The following is a 22,315-nucleotide window of genomic DNA, read 5'->3' as shown; positions in this document are numbered from 1 at the left end:
TTAGGTTTTTTGATGGCAACATGACTAGCTGCAACATAGCGAGGGAGAGAAAAAACGAAGCTAGCAAGACAAAGATATAACAGTGATAACAGAAAACGTATTATGTATGTTAAAAATCTTAGTAGAAATAATTAAAATATTATTCCTTACAATACCACAGTACGCCTAAGCAAAAAACAGATAAAAAATGTGTCATTCTTTAATTATGAACAAAATTAGCACTCATAAAGTGCTGCAGTTAAAAAGGAATAGAATACCACTTTTCTAGTGGTAACAGTAAACCTTGAATAACCCCACTGTTTATTGGATTTCAGCACTAAACAGCAACAAAATATGAGCACTACTTATTAAAAAAACATATTTTCAGGATGTGTTTTAATGGCAGTTGCAATGACAGGCATATAATATTTTTCTTTTCTTATTTTTTTTTATATATGACATTAATTTATGACTGTCCACATACAGACATGAGCACCTGCCATTGCGCAAGAATCACTGGTCATGGTCAATGTCTTCCTAAGCATGTAAAAACAGATAAAAAAAAAAGATCAGCCAAGTTATAAATCCAGAGGTATGTGAATGTCTATATTGTAAGCATTCTACACTTCTACACTCTTGGAGGACATGCAGACCTTGTTGAGCATGCCATGCTCCCTAGCCTATCTGGTTGAAAAAAACATGCATTTTGCTTGTGGTTTGATGGATCTGGGCTTTGTCTAGCTATCACATTCCTCTTTGGAAGGACTTCAAAAGGGAAGTGGCGGGAGAAGTTCCATTGTAAGATGGTTGAACCCGGAAAGCCCTTAGCTCTTGTGTTTTTCACTTATCACATAAGGAGACTGGGAGGCAAGGTCACGGGTTTAGGCCTTTCCCTCATTGCCGCATAGACATACGACATGTCTTCCACCAACCCAGTGTTACATTATTGTGTAATATAGCCCTAATTTCAAACTCACGACGTACTAATGCTGTCTATTCGAAAAGGCATGCAAATGATACACAAGAGATTCCAGGAGTGCAAAACTTAAGACATCGTCTCATCACTATGTGCACCACTTCATATTGAACAAGAAACCAAATGAGAAATATGTTTCCCCTAAATTTAACCTTTTATATTCCTTTCAGGAGTTGTAGCACATTCAGCCAGTATGTATTGATTGCCCTTTTGACAACTGAAAGCATGATATGTGAAGTTACTCCAATGTCTTTGTCATTCTTTGTCCTTTTTCCTAGGTCTTCCCCCTTGCAAGCGATGTCCCCACCCTTTGTAACACGGGGCCACTTGTTGGCCGGCCTTAGGATTAGATCTACTTGGGTGAGGGGCAGTGGGCAAGATGTGTGGGCATCCTGCCTGGCTTTTCCCACACGTCTCTGTCAGATGTAAGTGAACCTTGACCCCTACGAGTCCTCACCACCCCGGGATGAGACACCATTCAGTCGGCAGTTTCTTTTCAGTTCTGTGCCTCCATTTAAAAACCAGGCCCACATTGTGACCACCCTTCCTATTGTCTAGCCAGCAGGCGAGGTCAGGAGACTGGCTCCTACAGGCCAAGATGAGACTTCTGAAAGCTCATTCACATCTGACCTGACCTCCCAATTCCACTGCTGAGTCATAAGGATCAAATGCTGGGAATCCAGTGTGTCTCCTCTCTTTAGTTATTTTTTTTAAATGAAAAAGGACCAATGCTGCAGTCAAGGCCATATATGCACTTATATGCTGTAGTTGTTTTTTACTGGGCTATTTATGTATAATGGCTTCTAATGGCCAGTTTGCTCAATTTTGCCACAATATAACCAATACAAGACTAGACATCATCACTGAAAAGGTCGAACGTATAGCATAAGGGGAAAAGGTAATGCTGATTTTTTTTCTATTTTACATTACTTGTTGGAAAGGACAGTCAACATTCCACATAGCTTTCCTAAAAGTAAACATTTTCTTTTCCAAAGTGTTTCCAATTTAAAACTGCTTACTTACATATTGCATAGAATAACGAGAGTAAACATAATAAGAACACTCATATATTACCTATGACTGGGACAAGTATCCCATCCACAATGACCATGAGTCAAGGGTTGTATATCTGAAGCAAGTGCTCCACCTATTTGTCCATGACATTCCTGATCCCTGACAAGCCTTGCAGGTCCAGACTCATGGTTGTCAATTCTGATTGTTGTTAGCCGAGTGCTGAATATCTCCAGGGACATGGTAGAATAATTCATCCAGTTTCAGCTTGCTAGAGACTTGAAACAGCTTCACCCTTGGTTTTGTACTAGAAGCTCACTGAAGGCTTCGCCTGCATATTTGTAGTTTTGCTGACCATTATTTCTGTGGCTGGCAGAATGTAGAACTACAAAGTAGATAAATTGACACTAGTGTCAATAACATTCACTGGCTCCTCACTGCTCTTAGATATCCTACTTATAGTGTTATTCAACATAAACGACTCCACGTGCTCTCTTCTCATCCGCTTGAGTTATCGTCCTTTGCAGCTTTAACTGTGAAATATGTTTTGCTCCAAATTGTCCTTGTGCTATGATATTTCTTCCTCATTATTCTCCTGATTTCCTGAATTCTACCTTTTCATCTTGTTCACGATCTAGTACAACAACGCTGAGAACATCAAACCATTTCATTGTTGAGCTTTATACATTTATAGTCATAAACCGAAACCAGTTTTTCATAAATTAAAATGCTTGTAGGCACTCGGATAAGTTTAACCACATTTGTATCAAGTAAAATGTATTAAGCTGACAATTACCTGTTTTCCCTTTGGATCACTTTTCCCCCGGAGCGTCGCCACACTTTCCCATCCAAACAGTATAGGTATATGTCTACTCACAGGTTTACTGTTTCATGGTTACTGGAGCCCCTGTAATTACTTCAATAAATGTAAATCAACATTCAGTACAGAAACCTATATTAAAAAAGGTGTAGCACCTGTGCAAACATGTCAAAAAGCGTCAATTTGAAACACAAACCCACAGCTTGTATAAAGATGTTTGAAAGCCTTTGCATTGCTTGGCTTGTAACATTTCAAGGTTTGAAATGTATAGTGTGAATTTGTAAATAAATCTACTTATGCTAGCATCAGGTAATTTCCTGCTTTCAAAATGTCAATCAGTCTGGCAGCTGATCTATATTTAGATGTCATATTGTAGTAAATATATGAATAGATATTAAGAATTTGTGCAAGGTTTTACGATTTACAAAGGCATTACAAGCTTTTTAAGGTAAAATTCACATTAAAAAGTAAACACTTGTGTTATATACATTAGCTAGCATGGGTTTTAAAATATTCAGGAACTACTTAGACCATTTTTAGCTCATGTAATTTCTTCAAGCTCTCCTTTTCTGTTGGGCAGAAATATAACTGATTATAATATAATAAAAGCTCAAAAATCAATTATTAGGTGAGTACTTGTTTTATTATACATTCATAGTTGCATTATACATTATACATCTAGTTGCTCAGCTCTGCTAATTTGTGAAAAGAAAAAATATATATATTTAAAAATAAATAAATAAAATGGCCACATAATTCTAACTATACTGTAGAGAATATATTTTGCGATTAAAAATCTTACAGACCCATCACTGTGATAAAATGCATAATGTGAGGTGTAAATGTACATCTGAGACCATGTGACAGCTCTCTGATTGACACAGACACTCAAATTACTCTTGAATGCATGAAATCCTTTTGAAAAGCTGTACAACCTGTGAACTGTAATTCATAGTCTGCGCTTTATAAATGCCACACATTTATTTCTTCCTGACAAATCAATCCAAATAGCTATTTGTAAGGGTGTTATATGGATCGTGCACACATATGACTAGTGAAAACATGATTAGATGTATGAATATATGAGAATTTTGGTTTTTGACATACAAGCTTAAGCCTATTATCCAGTAGGGCACTAAAGCACATATAAGTGCTACATATAAATTGGTAACCATTCAAGTATTGTGTTTAGAAGATAATGAGTTATCTGTTTATCACAAGCATTACTCCCATACAGTCTGATCGTGGTAGTAGTATTAGGACTTACAGTCGACCCAACTTGTGCAGACTTGTTCAGTAAGGAATTGTTTAATACAGACGGCCGATTCTTCCCCTGCTGTAATTCTCTGCTCTATCAACATTCATGTACTGGAACCTCAGAGCCTCTGTTTTCAATTTGCTGAAAAGCATCTACATTCTCTCTCCCTCTCCTTCCTTCCTTCCTTCCTTCCTTCCTGTCTCTTTCTCCCAATATTTTGTGTCCAAAATGTTGTCAAGTATAGCACGCGAACAGAACTAACACACTATAAAGGAGGCACAGCACCCTGTTCAAAAGAACCTTGAATTTAAGTCGATGTTCCCAAGCTTGGGGGTAGAGAAACTTTCAGATATTCAGTAGAAGCTCTTAAGGTATTCTGTGTTTGCTGAGGCCCACATTTCTGTACCTATTTCTAATAGATAATCTGTCAGTGCTGTGATAGTAAAAAGTGTGGAGCTTGGGATTTCTTGACAGACCCAGACCCATGGCTCCACTGTGTGGCTTGCTGTATTCCAAGTCAGCACCGCTATACAAGCTTTATCTTTTGAAGAAGCAGACAGCCGATCCAGAGAAGGTGCTTCGACAATGGTTCCTGACTGTGTTGGAATAGGCAGGCTGCCAGCACAACTGATTCAAATAGCCCTCACCAGGTGTTTGCTGTCAGGAAACCCTTGGCAGCTCTTAATAAATCGAGTTACTGTAAATGCATAATATGGCTGGACAAACAAATCTCCTCTGTGCACCCATGCAAGCCATTGTGAAGTTACTACTGTGCTAGAAGCACACAATACTCAGTGACCCAACTGTTTATTTATGGATTGATAAAGATGAGCATCACTGACTTGGTTTTTGGCTATGTTCACCATATGCAGACATCTGTGTGATTAATATCTGGAAATATATTTACCTTTGGATTTAGTAAAGCTGCTTCCACGCATGTGGTCGCTGCATAGTGGTTTTTTCTGTTTGGTTTCAAGGACTAATACAGAGTGTTCTTGTGTGCTCATCTTTTCCTGGCAAGGTCGCACTACCTGACACACTCTTAATTTTTTTGCTCTATTCTTTCAACCATGCTTATAGTGTGACTTCAGCTGTATTTCAAGAGCCAGCAAAACCTGTTAGCAGTCAGTGGCTTTTCAAGTCATTTGATCTTGTCAAAAGAGAGAGAGAGAAATGATAAATGAAAACCTTAGGGATTGTAAAAAATAAAGAAAGAGAGGTCAAAATCCTCACTGTCCAAATGGGAATCTCTTCAGGACATCTTTTATGCACATTTGAAGCCCCTGCCAATATGGAAAGTACATTATCACAGTCCGTAGACCTTAAGTGCAATAGCATTGTTCTGAAGACTTGGAAGGGCCTCTATGAGCATCCCTGTGCCTCCTGAATTAGATTTATGGTGCCCTGGAGGTTGGTTCTGATCTGGCACTGGTCAGCCAGCTTTGAGCTGAAAGTGAGTGGTGAGACAGATCTCTTTGAACCATTTCTTAGTCTACCATCAGAGCAATGAGGACAGTAAATCTTTAGCTAAGATAAATCTTCAGACTAAAGTCTTCATTCACTGCCCACCAAGACGCTGGCAAGTCTCCAGCACAGCACAGGGGTTTATTGATCTTGGCAATGACTCCTTGTTCTCCTCATAGGGATTAGGAACCTACCTGAGGATGCAGGAATTTCTAGATTCTCTCTTTACTCTATCTTTGTTTTTTTCAAGTTTCTAACTGCTTCATTTGCTATTTAACTTGAGCTGTATTAATGCTACATGCTGTTTGTACTCAGGTACCAGGTAAAAAGATGCTGCTAAAGTCAGTCCACAACTCACTGTCCTGGTGGTATATAGGCTACATTTCTGATCATTTTCTATTCTTTAAGGTATGTGGTTTAAAATACAGACTACTTCTTAACACATGAAAAGAGACACTTTAGGCATAGTGGAAATGAACAAGACCATCTCAGTTTCATGATAAGTGCATCTGGTGTTATTGATTCACATTCTTTTACAGTGCATGCCATTTCACAGGTCACTGATATCTTTGGGGTGTAGCTTGTCAGCTTTACTAATTGATTGTCTCTGATACCTGAGCATGGACTCTTTTACACAGAAAGTGCTTTTTGCCAGTGGACTTGCATGTGTCCAATAGCATATGCAGAGCCTGATGTGTGGATGCACATACAACCATTACTAGAACATCTTATTTCTGGAGTTTGAAAAAAAAAACGTATATCTAAGAAGCAATGCTGCAAATGTGATTTTGATAAAAATATGCATTTTAATGAGGTTTATTAATGTTTATTAATTAGCAAGAAAATAATAATAATAATAATAATAATAATAATAATAATAATAATAATAATAATAATAATAATAATAATAATAATAATAATAATAAGGGTTTGGTGTTAATGTGAATCAGAAATGTATTTTTATTTTGCGTCTGGCAATGATATTAACCCAATGCGGTCACGCAAGCTTTCATTACACTCAAAAACAGTACTATAAACCCAGTATTGCTCACTTAAGTCTGACATGTTCTACAACATGAAACCTTGCTGTTTGTCTAGACATGTACTGTAACTAGGTCTTCTAACTTGTGTAGAATTTCACAGTTGCACCCAAGAGTTTATCCTTCTCATGAGTGGAATTTGACAAAACGTGTATTCCTGCAGTCAAGTGTTCAGTGGTTAATATGCTGTAATGGTGTGGATGCAATTCACAGTTTGCGTGAGTTCAGGATCAGTAGGTCAATTAGGATTTACTGTAGCTCTCTTGGCCAGATGGCTCTGCTGGGACTGTAGTGCAGTTGTTGGCAACTGGCCATCTTGCTTCATTTGACTCATGCAATAACCGTCCTATACCAAGCCTGATGGACTATGTTACAGATGATGCACGGAAGTTTATGTTCAAATAAAAAATTATAAGTAATAATTGTTTAAAACGGCATTGTTTTCAGCTCACTTAAGAAAACTTTAGCAAGTCAGGTTAACAGGATGGATTCTCTGAGGTTTGAAATTTATTCTGTTGATACATGGTAATCCTGCAAGTCTCACATCGTAGACCATGAAATGCGATAACAGTGTATACATGTCAAAGAGCAGCTGGACATATTCACTATCTTTGCTATATCTTTGTAGTCAATTGGTTAAATTGGTAATACCTTAGAAATGCCTCTCACCTTGCATCAGCTGCAGCATCCATCTTCTTCAGCTGGCTGATTATAACAAGGCATCTATGCTTAGATAAAGTGGATGTTTCCAGTTTGTTTCTTTAAACTGTTCGGTCTTCATATCTCCTACACATACGCTTTAAAGCATGCGTCCACTTTGAAGGAAGTCAGTTTTACATCTATACTAGATGAAGCTGTTAAAGTGCAGAGCATCATTCACAAGACACTTAATATCTTTTTTCTTCTCCAAATCTAGACAAATGCACAATTTTTAATGTAAGAAATTCATTGTTGTATTTTGTACACCCATTCTACAATGTTTACATTTGTGCAGGGAGGGAACATCGGTTTGAAAATGATGTATCCCCCACAGGACAGCCTGCAACAGACTGTCAGAAAGAGCAGACGAAGTGCCTCAATGTTGGACTGAAGCGGCTCCTATTACCAGGATGGATTTGTTAACACTGTTTGGGTCAGCTAGGCCCCAGGGCTCACACACGCTGAAGTGACTTAATCTGTCATTAAACTTATGTTACACTACGATCAAGCCACAGCTCAATGTGCCATGAAGACTCTCCAAGAAGAAAGATGAGACGCAATCTTCTGACTTGTTGCAGTTGGCTATCATGGATGAGGCAGACAAATTCCCAATATTGAACGTACAATAGCTTCCATAACTAAAAAATACAGAAGAGAATATATATAGCACATGCAGGTTTATTTATTTATTTTTTGTATTTTTATATACACACTACCATTGTGTGTTTATGATTACTTATATCTTGTAATTCAATAATTCATTTTAAATTAAACCATGATAATATATATGTGGCTCTTACAACGTGATAAACAATGAGACCCATCTGTTAGACTTCCTTGCCCTTATCTATGAACAACTGTTTTATCCGGTTATCTACTTTACTTAATGTAAATTTGTATTTAATATCTGATGCTACTTTTTAAAGTCTGTAACTGATAAGGTTCATCAGCTTTTATGTGCAAATTTTATAAATGTGGTTTTACCTCATGTCACATCATTCATTCATTCATTCATTCATTCATTCATTCATTCATTCATTCATTCATTCAGTCAGTCAGTCAGTCAGTCAATTTTAGTAGGTGCTTTATCTTGGTCAGGGTCATGTTGGATCTTCAGCCTATCCCAATAATTATGTCATTTCATATCATATGTTAAATTGCTAACACTAGAAATGGTTTGGAAATGTTATTTCTTTTCATAAGCCATTTAGTGGCATTTATAATATTTATAATCTGTAAAGTGATTGAAGACTCCCAGTGGATTCTTATTGTTAAATAATCAGATGGCTCTTGCACATTCTTTGGAGCAGTGGACCAAAATATCTTTGTGTAATTGAAAATGTTCTGTATAACAGATGGTTTTGGTTTATTGTCAGTGTAATGAAGTGTTGACATGTAAAAGTAAATTATATAAAAAATACCGTCCTTACACAAGATCCTTAGAATCATATGTCACCATATTAACCAAATGGGTTAATTTCTTTGCAAACAAGAGGTCTGTAACCTTGGCATTATAGTTGTCAGCATATACATCTTTTTTCTTAATGGTTTCTGAATTTTTTCCACTTTCTCTTTAGAAGTGAAGATTATCTATAGAACACACACACACACACACACACACACACACACACACACACACACACACACACACACACACACACACACACACACACACACACACACACACACACACACACAAACTAATTGAGGATGTGTAATAGAATCACCACTTTTCCATTCCACAGTTAGAATTTTTCAGGCTCTGTCATTTTCATTTCAATTCTCCTGGAAAATATCTTTTCCTAAGGCTGCCAGACATGGCATACTGAACAAGACCAAACATGTCCCCAAATAAATTGTCATAGAGATAATGCTTTGGTTGATGCTATTTTTGACAGACCAGACTTAAGCTACATGCCATTATTAAAACACAGCCATGACTGAATGAGTGTATCTAATTTCTTCCAGATAAAGACGTATTTTGAATTGGAGCCACTGGCAAGAGGGAAGAGATGGATCCTTGAGGGAAGCTCAATAAACAACATGGAGGCTGTGAGGGTGAGCTTCAGTCAGCTCATCAGCCTTTTGGAAGAAAAGGAGTTGCAAAGCATCAGGATATGATTGAGGACAAAAGTTCAAAGAAGAAAAACAAAAAACAAAAAACAAAACAAAAAAAAAAAACCGAAACATTTGTCCAGATAGACAAAACAATGAATTTGTGTATCTGTGGGAGTGTTGTTTATCTGAAGGAAATGCAGGGGTGTTTTATTATTATTTTTTACCTCACCTTCAAAAGATGTTCTTAATCACTGAACAGAAAAGACAGAACACGGACCCTTAAACCAGCCACACGAGTCATCACAAACTTGTGGTCTGGGATCAGATGTTTTTTGTAATAGAAAAAATGGAGTATTAAAGAGATTTTTTGTCAATATCCAAGAAATATTTTTATCTGATTAGTAGGTAAATAAGCATGTGTAGTGTAGATCTTTTATTGTAAAGCTTTAAGGTACAAATTGCAATTTACTACTGTTACCACTCTGTAACATTGTTTGTTGTTTAAAAGTAAAAAAAAATTATTGTATGTCCAAATACATTAATGTTGGTTTTGTGTACTAATGTATTCTTCATTAGTATCCAAATGTATGTATATAATTAGAATATTCTCTTTTATATAGCTATAATATTCTCTTCTCTTAAGATGCTTATATACAGGCGCATTTGGTGATACTGTTAATTTTACTGTTTCCAAAGATGATACACCCCTTTACTAGGGAATGCTTGGGCTGTTTCAGGTTTGGTCTGGAATACAAACTCTATCAATCAGTGGCTACAACAGCTGCATTTGACAAGTCCCTGTCCACTAGTCTAATGCCTTCCAACTGTCTATGTGGACCCCTCCCTGTCTGACACCTCGTTTTCTGGCCCGCCACTTTTTGAGCACCCTTACTCTATGCTTCCCAACAGTATTATCCAAATTACTCTCTGTAAATTTAGATTACTGTCTCTTTCAAATGTGTGATATTTTATGTCTCACAGGTGTCTCATAAGACCTTTTTAAAGTTGTGCATCTGAGCTGTTCAAACCTGTGGGTCTTCATATGAGCTGTGGGTCTGAATAAACAATTAATTAAATATGTTTTACTGATAAACAATCACCACATCATTTTGTTTAATGAATGCCTTTTTTTTTTTGTCAGATTTATCTGTTTCAGGAAAAACACGTTTTCAATATTTGCATAAAAATATTTTGCAAATGCTTTGCTTTTCTCATGTTAATTAGAAAGAAAAAGTCTAATGAAAACTATTTCAAAACTCCACAGCAGTCACTACTGATTTCCTTCTTATACTGTAACCCTTAATCATCAATAATTATCTTACATTTAATAATAACTTTTGAAAATAATCTTCAAAGCTATGTTCCCTGTGAAAGTCTATGCTTCTCAACACCTTTCCAACTAAACTGACTGAACCCAAAATGCACGGACCTGCATAGATAAGAACCTAACCTCCTGATCTACCCTACCTTCACTGCATCTTTTTTTCTTCTTCTTTCCCTCCCTTTTCAAACTGCCCATGTTGCTTTAATACAATGTGTGTCACACAGGTTGCCCTAGCGACTCTTTGATCCAGTTTTCCGCCCTCCCCTACGTCTGTGGCTGACGCGCCTCTCCAGTCTGCTGCCTGAGAAAGACCTGTGCCCCTTTCTCTCTCTCTCGCTCTCTCTTTCGGTCTGCTTCCCTTTGGTCACGCCGAAATAGCCCACCCTCAAAGCGGAGGAGGTGCATCGAGACAGCCTCAACCTGCTGGAGAGAACACACGAGGGCCCTTCTCTTCCCTGGTGAGGCACAGTGTGATCATGTAAACAGGATTGTGTGACCCTTTCACCATCATTTTATTTTCTTACAAGAATCCATATTTCCTTTTTCTAACATTATGAACTGTAGCTATATATACAGATTTCATTAAAAAAAAATAAAAAATAAAATTGTGGTTTAAACACCAGAATTTACTGATCTCTATGTCCATATATTCTGAAAATCATTAAAGCAGAGATAATAGGACTTTAAACTTTAAAGAATTAATTAATACGACACCAAGAATTAATTAATACAACACCAAACCCACCAATGCTACATCGAGTCATCTGATTTTTAATCCAATTTGTAGTGACTTTTCACATATTTTGTGTAAAAATATAATTAATATTTAATGTTGAAAACTTAATAACTTAAAAACTTAATAACTTAAGCCATCTAATTTTTGGGTGAGGTAATGTGTAAAATATCTATTCAGTGTTATTATCTACACTGGGGATTATCATTAAAACACCCTTCATGATGAGCACCACTTGCTTTAACTGTATTTGCATTTCATTTTATCGCTGGCACCAGCTTTGTCTAGACAGAACTTATTTTTAGAAGTCACTTTGCATTTGAATTCAGCAGCACCAGCGCGGTGATTTTTCTCTCATTAGGACCTTTGGATTTAAGGGATAGGCATTTCTCTTTGATGCCAATTTAAAGACTTGGGCTCTTTTCCCAGTTGTGTTTACCCAAAGGCAAGGTTACCCCCCTCCCAAATGAGGCTATCTGAAATGGTAATGCATGAGTCTTGAGGGAATCATTCTTTGTTTACAAAAAAAACAAAAATGGCAAAAGAAATAGTGGATGTTTTTGCTCTCCCTCCTTCTATCAGTGCTGTAATCCCCAGCTTTCACAACCTGTTGATGGGACTCACCCCTGTGGAAATGCAACAGATGTTCCCCTGACATCCATCTGGTCCTTGTGAACCTCTTCCTTCTTTTTTGGAGTGAGATTCTGTTCTTTTCCATCTTTTTCTGTTTACAGTTTCCTAAGATGCTTGGCGTTGCTGAGTTTCTGATCCTTTATACAGTGAGTATCCTTTGAATCACAGGATTAATAATAAGCAATGAAGACCTTCTCATCGAGCCGATCTTGACAAGATGTTTTAGAACAAAAGCCAAGCCGTTGTTTTTGTTCACATATTTTTGTTGCATGCGGGGGGTTTATTTACATGTGACCGGGGTTCATTTAAAACCGTTTTCCTAAGCATGCCAGGGTTCCTCAGCATGGCACCCCCCTCTGGGTAAACCAAACAACATTTGGGAGGTATCTGCTGCAGGAAAAATCACTGATAAGTTGCAATGTAAATGTTAGGCACCGATATATTAAACTGTAGGTAACAACATTAACATTTGTTGCTCGCAGCATCTACAGTATGGCTCTCATACTGACAACACAACACCATATGCCCTACTAGGCCCAATGACTCAGTCTAGATATTCAAGATTGTAAAATGGTAACATACAAGACCTGAATGATGTCAATCACAGAAACTAACAATCAGTAAGGTAAGTAGCATAGCTGAATTGATGGAAGTTATCAATTTTACACTGCATCAGCACAAGGTCAAAGCTAAATGTTGATACACAGTGTTGATAATAGTTGTGAATTTATAATACTTAAATCTAGTTATCTTAAATCTTAAATATAATCTAGTTAAACATCAGATTTGCTTCAATTTATTCATATTAATTATTCACAACAGTCATATTCAAACCACCATATTTTATAAGTACATCTAACATTTCATACACTGCATTTTGTCTGTACTTTATATATTTTGTGTTTTCAATTTAACAGCTAATGCCACTTTTTCATTTGCAATTCATTGGATGATCTACTTTGCACAGCTATTTCATTGCTATTTTATCTTATTCTGCTTCATTTTATTTAATAGTCTTATATAGTTTTCTGTTTCATTTCTTAAAATTTACCTTCTGACCCTATTCTATATGAATATATATTTGATAAATATTGCATGTCGTGCCATGTGTGATTGTGTATGTGACCAATACAATTTGAATTTGAATTTTTAATATTTTCTACACACTTGTGCAACTGGTTGCAGAAATTTATGTCTCATTCTGCGGCTGCTTTGTAGATTTTCAGTCTCTCTTCCTGTCTCTCTTTTCCCCCTCAACATGCGACATGATGATGGAGATGTGCATCCCAGGTGGCCTCCTCATCAAAACACAAGAGATTTGACTTCTTATTTCGAGCAAACATCACTCACTCTCTTTGTTTGCCAAAGGAAAATATGTGGCAGGCATTTGTCCCGAGAGAACTGATCTTCCCGTGTCACCTACCAAAAACCGATCTTTGCCTCCTGCCGTCACAGAAAGCTATCAGTCAAAAGGGTGTGAGTGTGAGGTCTGTTGAAAAAAACTGTCCAGTAGTGGTCATTACTGCCATTTATATCCCTAAAGCATGCTGAAAGATGCTCAAATGACTTTGCTCTAAGCTTATGTCCAGACACTGTGGAAAATATTGTACAGAGCTTTCAGTTTCATACTTTCCAAACGACTTCAAGTGTCTGAATCAGCACACAAATTAACACTAACTTAAGGATCAGACTGTATTGTTTCCTCATATAAAGTGTGACCTCTATCTACTTTGCGGTGTGTTCATATTTTACACTTTCCATTCTTCCTCCTAAAATCCTTGTTTAAGGGTGCAGCAATAACAATTTATGTGAAGGGACTTTAGAATTTTTGAGCACTAATGCGAAGAACAAATGTCACATGGTTATTAACTGTTGTAATAAGAGGACCTCTTCAGTGTTTTCCAGAAACAAATTTTTCCAGAAATACTGACTGTATCACAATAGTAACAAACTTTTTTATTAAAACATTAACATCTTTTATACACTTAAAATGGGGCTCAATGTGCAGAGTGAAGTATAAGAGTAAAGAAAGAAACAAGGAAATTTAATATATGATAAAGTATAAAAATAATGTAAATTTAAAAGAAAAAATCCCTAAAAAAGCAGTTGAAACAAAACAGTAAAAACTTCATAGTATCAGTATCATAAAAAATGTGTTAAAAGCACAATAATTAAAATAAAATAATAATGTAAAAAAGACATACCAGCAAATATAGAAAATAAAATGTTAAATTTGAATTTGAATGTTGAATTTGTTTCCAAATTTTTCAAAACAATGTGCATAAACATACATAAACCACATACATGAAGCAAATCTACATTATTTAAAAAAAATAACATATTTAAAAAAGTAACAAATTAAAGGATAATGTACCGCACCATACAGTACATGCCATCCTTATAAAACTACATATAAGAGAATTTATGCAAAACTGTATGCAAAAATGTATGATATAATGTATGCAGAGGATGTGATAGTTCAGTGGTTAAGATGTCGGACTGCTGATTGGAAGGTCATTCGTTTGAATCCCAAGTCCACCAAGCTGACCATTTCTTTTAATGCTTTTATATTGTAAAAAATATGCTACTTTTTATGTACATATGCTATTTGCCAAATTGCTGGCCACATTATATGGAATTAATCAATGTGCCAAGATAAATTATTCAGAATTGTGTCCAATTAGGTTTAGAATATAAACTCAAAACTCTAGTGGACAGCGCCCTGGTTCTGAAATTGTACATTGTTTTAGTGAGTACTACTAATATGAATTACTGTCACTACTTTGTGCTCATTTCACCATTTCCCCCACCAAAGTACTTCATAACACTATGAGCAATTACATTATGCTAACTATGATAACTTCCTTGTAAAGAACATCATATTCTTAGGTGTAACATTCTTTGACATTTTACCTTGGAAAAAAATACAAAAACATTAAACTTACATGTAATGTCAAGTTATGAAAAAAGTGACAACAGTGAGCTCTTTTGCACCAATTTTAACCAACCTATTCTGAACAACAGACTTATTTTGTTTATACTAAACATACATACATATATATATATATATATATATATATATATATATATATATATATATATATATATATATATGTATGTATGTATGTATGTATGTATGTATGTATGTATGTTTAGTTCTATATCTGTTTATACTAAAGAAGTATTTTAAAATAAGCTTATACCTACAGATATAAATACGCTAATGATTAAGATTAGCTATTTTCCCTAGCGGTGCATCAAACAAAGCACCTGGCTACAGAAAATGTGGACCATGCTACAGGACACTTAATTAATCAGCTGCAATACTGTTGTAAATATTTGATTACCCTTCTAAAATTATTTGTTTGAGGTCTGCTAGGGCTCTGTTCCAAGATCTGTAGGTGGATTATTTCATTAAATCCAAACAGTTTATACAGAAAGAAGCCTCGCTTACAACACTGTGTTGCTCACGAATACAAATGTAGCAGATGGCAGAGAAAAAAAAATTTCATCCTCACTGTCTGGTAAACACTGAAAGTCTCTCAGGACAGGAAACACCTGTACCTTTGTTAAAAAAATACAAAATGGGGTTCTGACCCCATCAAACCAAAATGGTTTCATGTAACTTGTAATGAACTAAAACCAATTGAACTGAGTCATTCAGAGAAGCATCTTCATTAGAAATATTATGAAAAAGACAAATTATGTGAGAGACATTCTCACAAATATGACTTGAGTGTACTGTAGATTAGATGAGATTCCTTACGGGGAGTTGTTTTTATTTCTGGCAAGAGCAGGGGTACAGTGACGATTTACAATCTCAGACATGAGACAACTGTGGCTAGAGAACAGACTTAGCGTGACAGACAGAAAGGGGGCTTAATAGGGTGAGGATTAGGGATAAACCTTACAAAGGTCAAAGCAGGAAGCAGTTCACATTCACTGTTTTGGTGGAACAAGCTGCAGAGTGCCAAATTGAAAAACAGCATGTTTTGTAAAGCATAATTACATTTTGGCTCTGATTTATTTTACCGTTATTACAATTTACACAATTTGTCACAACCATTAAAAATAACTGAACACCACAGGCTCAAATGAATAAATTGAACAAAATTATATATTTTACAGATAATTTCATAGTGCATCTGCAACAATTGAAGCAGTTACTATGATCAGTGGGAAACATGAACTCATCAGGATTGTCATGGATCCAATCCACCACATGCACACACTCATTCACTCATTCAAGAATAGTCACCAGTTCACCTAATTTTCAAAGCTGTAGAACCTGAAAGAAACTCATGCACACAGAGAGATCATGGAGACAGTGACTTTAGTTTAGAATCAAACCTACTGTACCATCAATGCTAACTGCTTCACTATCAACCCAAATTCAGACTCGTGACATGATCAAGAATCTTCATCCAGCTTGCCACTTTGTGATTGCTTTGTAGATCTGTTCCTTTTAATCAATGTAGGATGTGAAAAATCAGACGTATTTGATAAAACAAATCTGAAATAAGGAAAACCACATGTTATGTAATATTAATTCAGCTATAAAGTATCTCACACAAATCTTGCAACTGAAGCCAAGTCAAGTCAAGAAGCTTTTATCATTTCAACCATATACAGCTGGTGCAGTACACAGGGAAATCAAACAATGTTCCTCCAGGGTGTTAGATTAACAACACAGAACAAAGTGCAATACTACATAAAGTGCATGTGTGCAAACATGTGCAAACTGTGCAAGACAGAACACATTGCAATACAGACAAAAGTTTATAATACCATACAATACAATACAATACAATACAATACAATACAATACAATACAATACAATACCATACCATACCATACCATACCATACCATACCATACCGTACAATACCATACCATACCATACCATACCATACCATACCATACCATACCATACCATACCATACCATACCATACCGTACAATACAATACAATACAATACCATACATTTACATTTACATTTACATTTATGGCATTTACCAGACACCCTTATCCAGAGGGACTTACAATTGAGCAACTGAGGGTAAAGGGCCTTGCTCAGGGGCCCAGCAGTGGCAGCTTGGTGGACCATACCATTCCATAACATACCATACCATACCGTACAATATCATGCACTGTAACATACAATACAATACAATACAATACAATACAATACAATACAATACAATACAATACCATACCGTACAATACAATACAATACAATACAATACAATACAATACAATACAATACAATACCATACCATACCATACCATACCATACCATACAGCAAAACACAATACACTGTTCTGTACTGAAAAAAGTGCAAATAAAATGGTACAAATGTAAACATAAAGGACAGTTAGCAGAAAATTGTAGCAGCATAAAAAGTAATGCCAAAAATGGCATTGGGAGTGCAAAGATGTACAGCTAAGTGCAGAGATGTACAGCGGAGTGCAGAAATGTACAACTGATCTAAAGTAGAAACATAGTTGTATTGTTAGATTAGTTTTATGTGTGAGTAGAAGTTGCTTCTTAGTTTCAGTGTGTTCCAATGGGAAAAAAGCAACCTTTGCTAAAACACATCCCCACAATTATAAATTCAAAGCCACCTAATCAGATACAGTATACTGAGTTATTACTTTCTTTCTATTCCAGCTCATTCTTGTGGATTTATAACAGTAAGTCAGAGAGCCTGGTAAACAAATGCTGGGAATAATTTAGCTTCACAGAGCAGCAATGATTTCAGTTTAAAACATCTTGTGTAAATCTCTGTATACATAGAGGTTCCCTTGCTATAGTTCTGCCTATTTTATCTATCTTTAACAGAATTAAAGATATGCCTACTTTCAATGAATAAAATCTATTCTAATCCATTCTAAACATTTCGAACGTTGCTAAAAGCAGCTAATGCTATAACCAGACGAATCAGATACAATGTGTGGAGATGCCATACTATCTAAAAAAGTTAATCGCATTAAATTTACATTTTAGTCAATTGAATGTAGTCAAATTAATATAATATAATATAATATAATATAATATAATATAATATAATATAATATAATATAATATAATAAACCAAAGTGTTTTTTGCTGTGATACCATAGAACAACTATTTTTGGTTCCCCAAAAATTTACGGTACATTTCAGTAAATGGGTCTTTTCTTTTAGTCTTTTTTAGTCATTTTTACAGTCTTAAGAACTTTTTCCACTACAAATTACCTAAGAGAACTATACACCATGACAAATTAGAACCTTTAATTTTCTGAGCGCAATTTTGGACGATCTTAAAATGATGGGGTTTTTTTATTCACCATTTTCTGTTGTACTGTCAAAATGAAGAATCACTTTATACCACATTTTATACATTGCTTGTGCATAACGGAAACAGTTATATATAATTTATATATATAATTTTGTTTTATTATTTCTTTTTTAATTTAAATGTACAAGTCGTATAATGCCATTTGCAATTTCAGTGTGTTAGTTCAGTTAACCTGTATATATAATATTGTTTTAAGGTTTTCAAAATTCCTCTGAAGGATCTCACATATAAGTTAAGGACTACATACACGTGAGAAGGCCATAAGATCTTCAAGCACATCTTTAAGACTGTTTCACACACGCAAGATTAAGTAGCAAACGTGACATCCAAGACCAATCGGGCCACCCAGGAGAACAGCGACCAGCGGAAAGGCTGTCAGAGCCCCCCTTTACACCATTAATCTTCAATCCTCTCCCGTGCTGCCAACTCGCATCTCCTTCAAAATGCAACACAGGGAAGAGGGGGGAAAGAAAGAGAGCGACAGAGCGCGAGATAGAGGGGAAGCAATTCTGTTTTTCTCCTTTTGCACACCCGTAGATTAACTCTTTAAGGGATAATGGGTTACCAACTGGTTGCTTTGTTTCAGTGTGGCGGGGCAGAAATTCTGAATTTGACGTAAGAAAAAGATTAAAGACTTTTCTTCCCAACCCTCCTGGATCTTAGAAAACTATGTGAAGTACTTTTTTTTTAAAGCACATATCTTTATTTATCACACAAATACATTGCAGTTCCATCTTGTATATTTCTTTATATAAGCTGTTTTAAGCTTTAGTGTGTCGTTTTAAATAGAACATTTATATTTTATACAGGCAAAAAAACACAACACTAATAACTCAGGATTTTACATTTGATATATTTATATAATAATTAATTAGATACATCAAAAGGATGTAGGTTTTCTAATCTGATTTAATATCTGATCTAATCTGATAATGTTTTTTGATTTTCCTTTCCTTAATTTCGGTTACATGTTGGAAATCAAACACAAATGCATTTTTATCTGAGAGACTAGTCAATTACACCCTCACTTCCTCTATGGGTAAGTGTTGATGAATGAGGTCTCATTAAAAGCTAAATTGAGATTCCGGCAACTGAAGTGCAGGGAAGTCCCTTAGACCCTTCAGCTCTTTCACTGATCAATAGAAACTTTGATCTCATCCTCCAGCGCATTTAGGGGCCAGACACATACAACCTTATTCCAATGAATGGTAAAATGGAGGAGGAAGAATCCCGGGGACTGATAAATAGCGGAAAATGAGTGTGTTATGACATGGCATGCCTTCAGTCCCAAGGGGGGGCTTTCTTGCTTTGCTCCATCCCTGAGAACCAAGAAGGAAACCGGCCATCTAAAAGTGAACCCTTTGAAGAGACCTGGACTCAGATTAAGTGGCATGCCTTGGATGCTTTCTTCTGTTTTTTTCTTTGCAAGGACCCCCTTTTTTTCACTGTTTAGGGGGTAAGGGGAACCATATATTTGTCAAGCTAAGGCGCCATGCAAATAATAGCAATTTGACACATCATGGAACATGTTATAGAAAACCTTGTAGAAAGCTTAATACAACAATTCTAAAATATGCATTTGACTGAATTAGATTTTTTTTAACAGGACATGATTTAAAGTGCTTATATTAATGAATAAATTTCTAGACTAACACACTCTGGGTCTTCCAAGTGACTGAAATAAAATTACGACTGCATTACAAATGTTCTGATGGATTTAATTACGCAATATTTCAGAAGGAAATGATGAAGAATCCCAGTTAAGGTAAGATCATGCAACAGCACATACTCAGGAATACAGTATCTCCTGAAATCATGTATTGTCTGTAATATTAGCATGTGGTTTTAACCAGAGAATAAATATTTCTCAGCAATTTAAGTGTTGGTGTACATCTGAAATCTGAAATCAAAAAATGTATTGAAAACTTCTGATCACAAATTTTGGAGCCAGTGACCATTTTAATAGCAAAAATACAAAAGATTTCAATATGATGTATATTATTATGTTGGCATTGTAGAAGCCAACATTTTGTTTTTCCTATTTAAGCTTAGACAAAAATTTATAAAGAGTAACTCCTCCTAGGGTTTTCAAGCCACATGCACCAAATTCGGACATGTTGTAGTTCCTGGTCTGAAGATTTATGCTATTACTTTTCTAAACGATCCGAGTACTGGTACTTCCGGTACCGGGTCTCAAATTGGCCTTTTTTCCCATAGACTCCCATTATAAACTTTGGAGGTTTATAACTCGGCAAGCTTTCGAACTATATACACCAAACTCGGCCAGCTCCTTTAGGGTGATACTTTTAAATTGGTGTACTGACTGGCCTTTCGGTGGTGCCGCAGCCCCACCCCCAAAATATACAAAATCAAAAAACTTTTTACAACATGGACATGTAACATATCAAAACACCTCACGGGTATTATGATGACGTCACATGCTCGTCTCCGCTACTAGCTTTCAAAACTAGCTTTCTGTCTTCTTGCTTCCAAAAGTAACACTGACCCTTATGTCCACTCACCTCCAAAAAGCATACTTGCATCATCAAAGCCAACATCTAGTTTAAATGTGCACTTGTAGTTTATTGGAGCCATTTATCTTTCCATCAATAATGAACATGTCACTGCCAATCTCATAAGTATTATAACATTGAACCTATTTCATTGTTGCTAAAGTCTAAGTGAAACTTCAATTTAAGTGACCAGGCTAATAATAGTAAAAAAAAAAAAAAAAAAAATCAATATCTAACCTAGAAAATAATGGGTTGTGATTTCCAACACTCTAACAATGTAACAAAGTTTGGGGAAAACCCCCCGAAAAATCACAGAGACCACTCTGAGAACAGAGACCACTCTGGGGTTCTAGGAATCCATTTGGTCTGTACCAAAGAGATCTAAAACTTTTACATTATTGTACTTTGCTAGTATACATTTTTATTTCATTTTAAGTGACATGTACTTTCTGAATTACATTTCCAATACAAAACCCACATTTCCACTGCTTATATTTCCATTCAAAATTTCCAAGTGCTTGTTAACAAACATTTCAAACATCATGACTCAAACATTTGTTCTCATAAACCCAAATGCCATTCCAATCAGTCCTGCTCCAGTGCATGTAAACTATTTTTATTCTCTACATTTAAACCATTCAGTCAAAAGCAGTCAGTCATTTTTGTTCATGGACAATTTACCCATTAGTTACACTTAGAAGTACTAAATACTGAGTCATGCAAATGGCTTGTGGATGATTGAATATTTATAATAATTTTAACACAACAAAATGATTTACCTAAGTAAAGGTAAATCATTTTGTTGTCTTAAAATTATTATTAAATACTTTTAGACCATTTTAATTTGTATTCAACTAGAACAGTACAACAGCTACTAAAATTTAAGTAAATAAGTGTGCATGTACAGTACTTTTTCCAGGCCTAAAACATACATTTTTAAGCCAGCACATCTTTACATTCACAAATATGTATGTATATTAAAGTTAAACGCACATTTTTAAAATATGTGAGGTGCTCTTCATAGTGTGCAACCCTAACCTAAACCCTACAGACTCTATTACATAAGTATTGTCACCAATAATAAAATATTCGTCATAACCGGATCCTTTTTTTCTTTTAAGCTTTGTTTGTGACACACTAACTTTGGATTAGCAACTCAGTACAAGCTTCATTAGTTAAATGTAGACAATTCACTTTAGCAAATTAGTAGAACTTTTTAGTTTAGATGTGTTTTAATTTAGACATATTAGTTTAGATGAGTCTTTGCTTACTTCAGTATATTGAAACATGAATGGTCAAAATTCTTGATTTTTTTTTAAACAGTGATGTACCTTATTGGATGCTTAAAAATGTACATAAAAAAGTGCAGCACTGATGTGACCTCCATACAATCATTAGGTGACCGAGTAATCTTTCATACTTCGAAGATAAACAAATGTAAGGAATTAAATGTAAGATATTTTTTT

At 35.6% G+C, this 22,315-nt stretch overlaps 1 protein-coding gene across 3 annotated transcripts in view; it reads left to right on the top strand.

Annotated features, from left to right (window-relative positions):
- arl15a (ADP-ribosylation factor-like 15a) overlaps positions 1 to 11,241 on the top strand; it is a 66,343-nt gene extending 55,102 nt beyond the window's left edge. Inside the window, exons 5-6 of one of the 3 annotated variants that reach the window (XR_007143984.1) lie at positions 1,234 to 1,380; positions 9,216 to 9,352. Coding sequence is in view for 2 of the 3 variants with exons in the window: in XM_027163035.2 (XP_027018836.1) it covers positions 9,216 to 9,368 (153 nt within the window). In the remaining variant the exon portion in view is untranslated. The other 2 variants (XM_027163035.2, XM_047819060.1) reach the window with 2 other exon arrangements.
- The last annotated feature ends 11,074 nt before the right edge of the window (positions 11,242 to 22,315 follow it).

The sequence above is a fragment of the Tachysurus fulvidraco genome, chromosome 9 (genome assembly GCF_022655615.1).
Source record: "Tachysurus fulvidraco isolate hzauxx_2018 chromosome 9, HZAU_PFXX_2.0, whole genome shotgun sequence".
NCBI classification, from domain to species: domain Eukaryota; kingdom Metazoa; phylum Chordata; class Actinopteri; order Siluriformes; family Bagridae; genus Tachysurus; species Tachysurus fulvidraco.
Note: the sequence above shows the minus strand (reverse complement) of the source record. Positions and strands in the feature narration are given on the sequence as shown.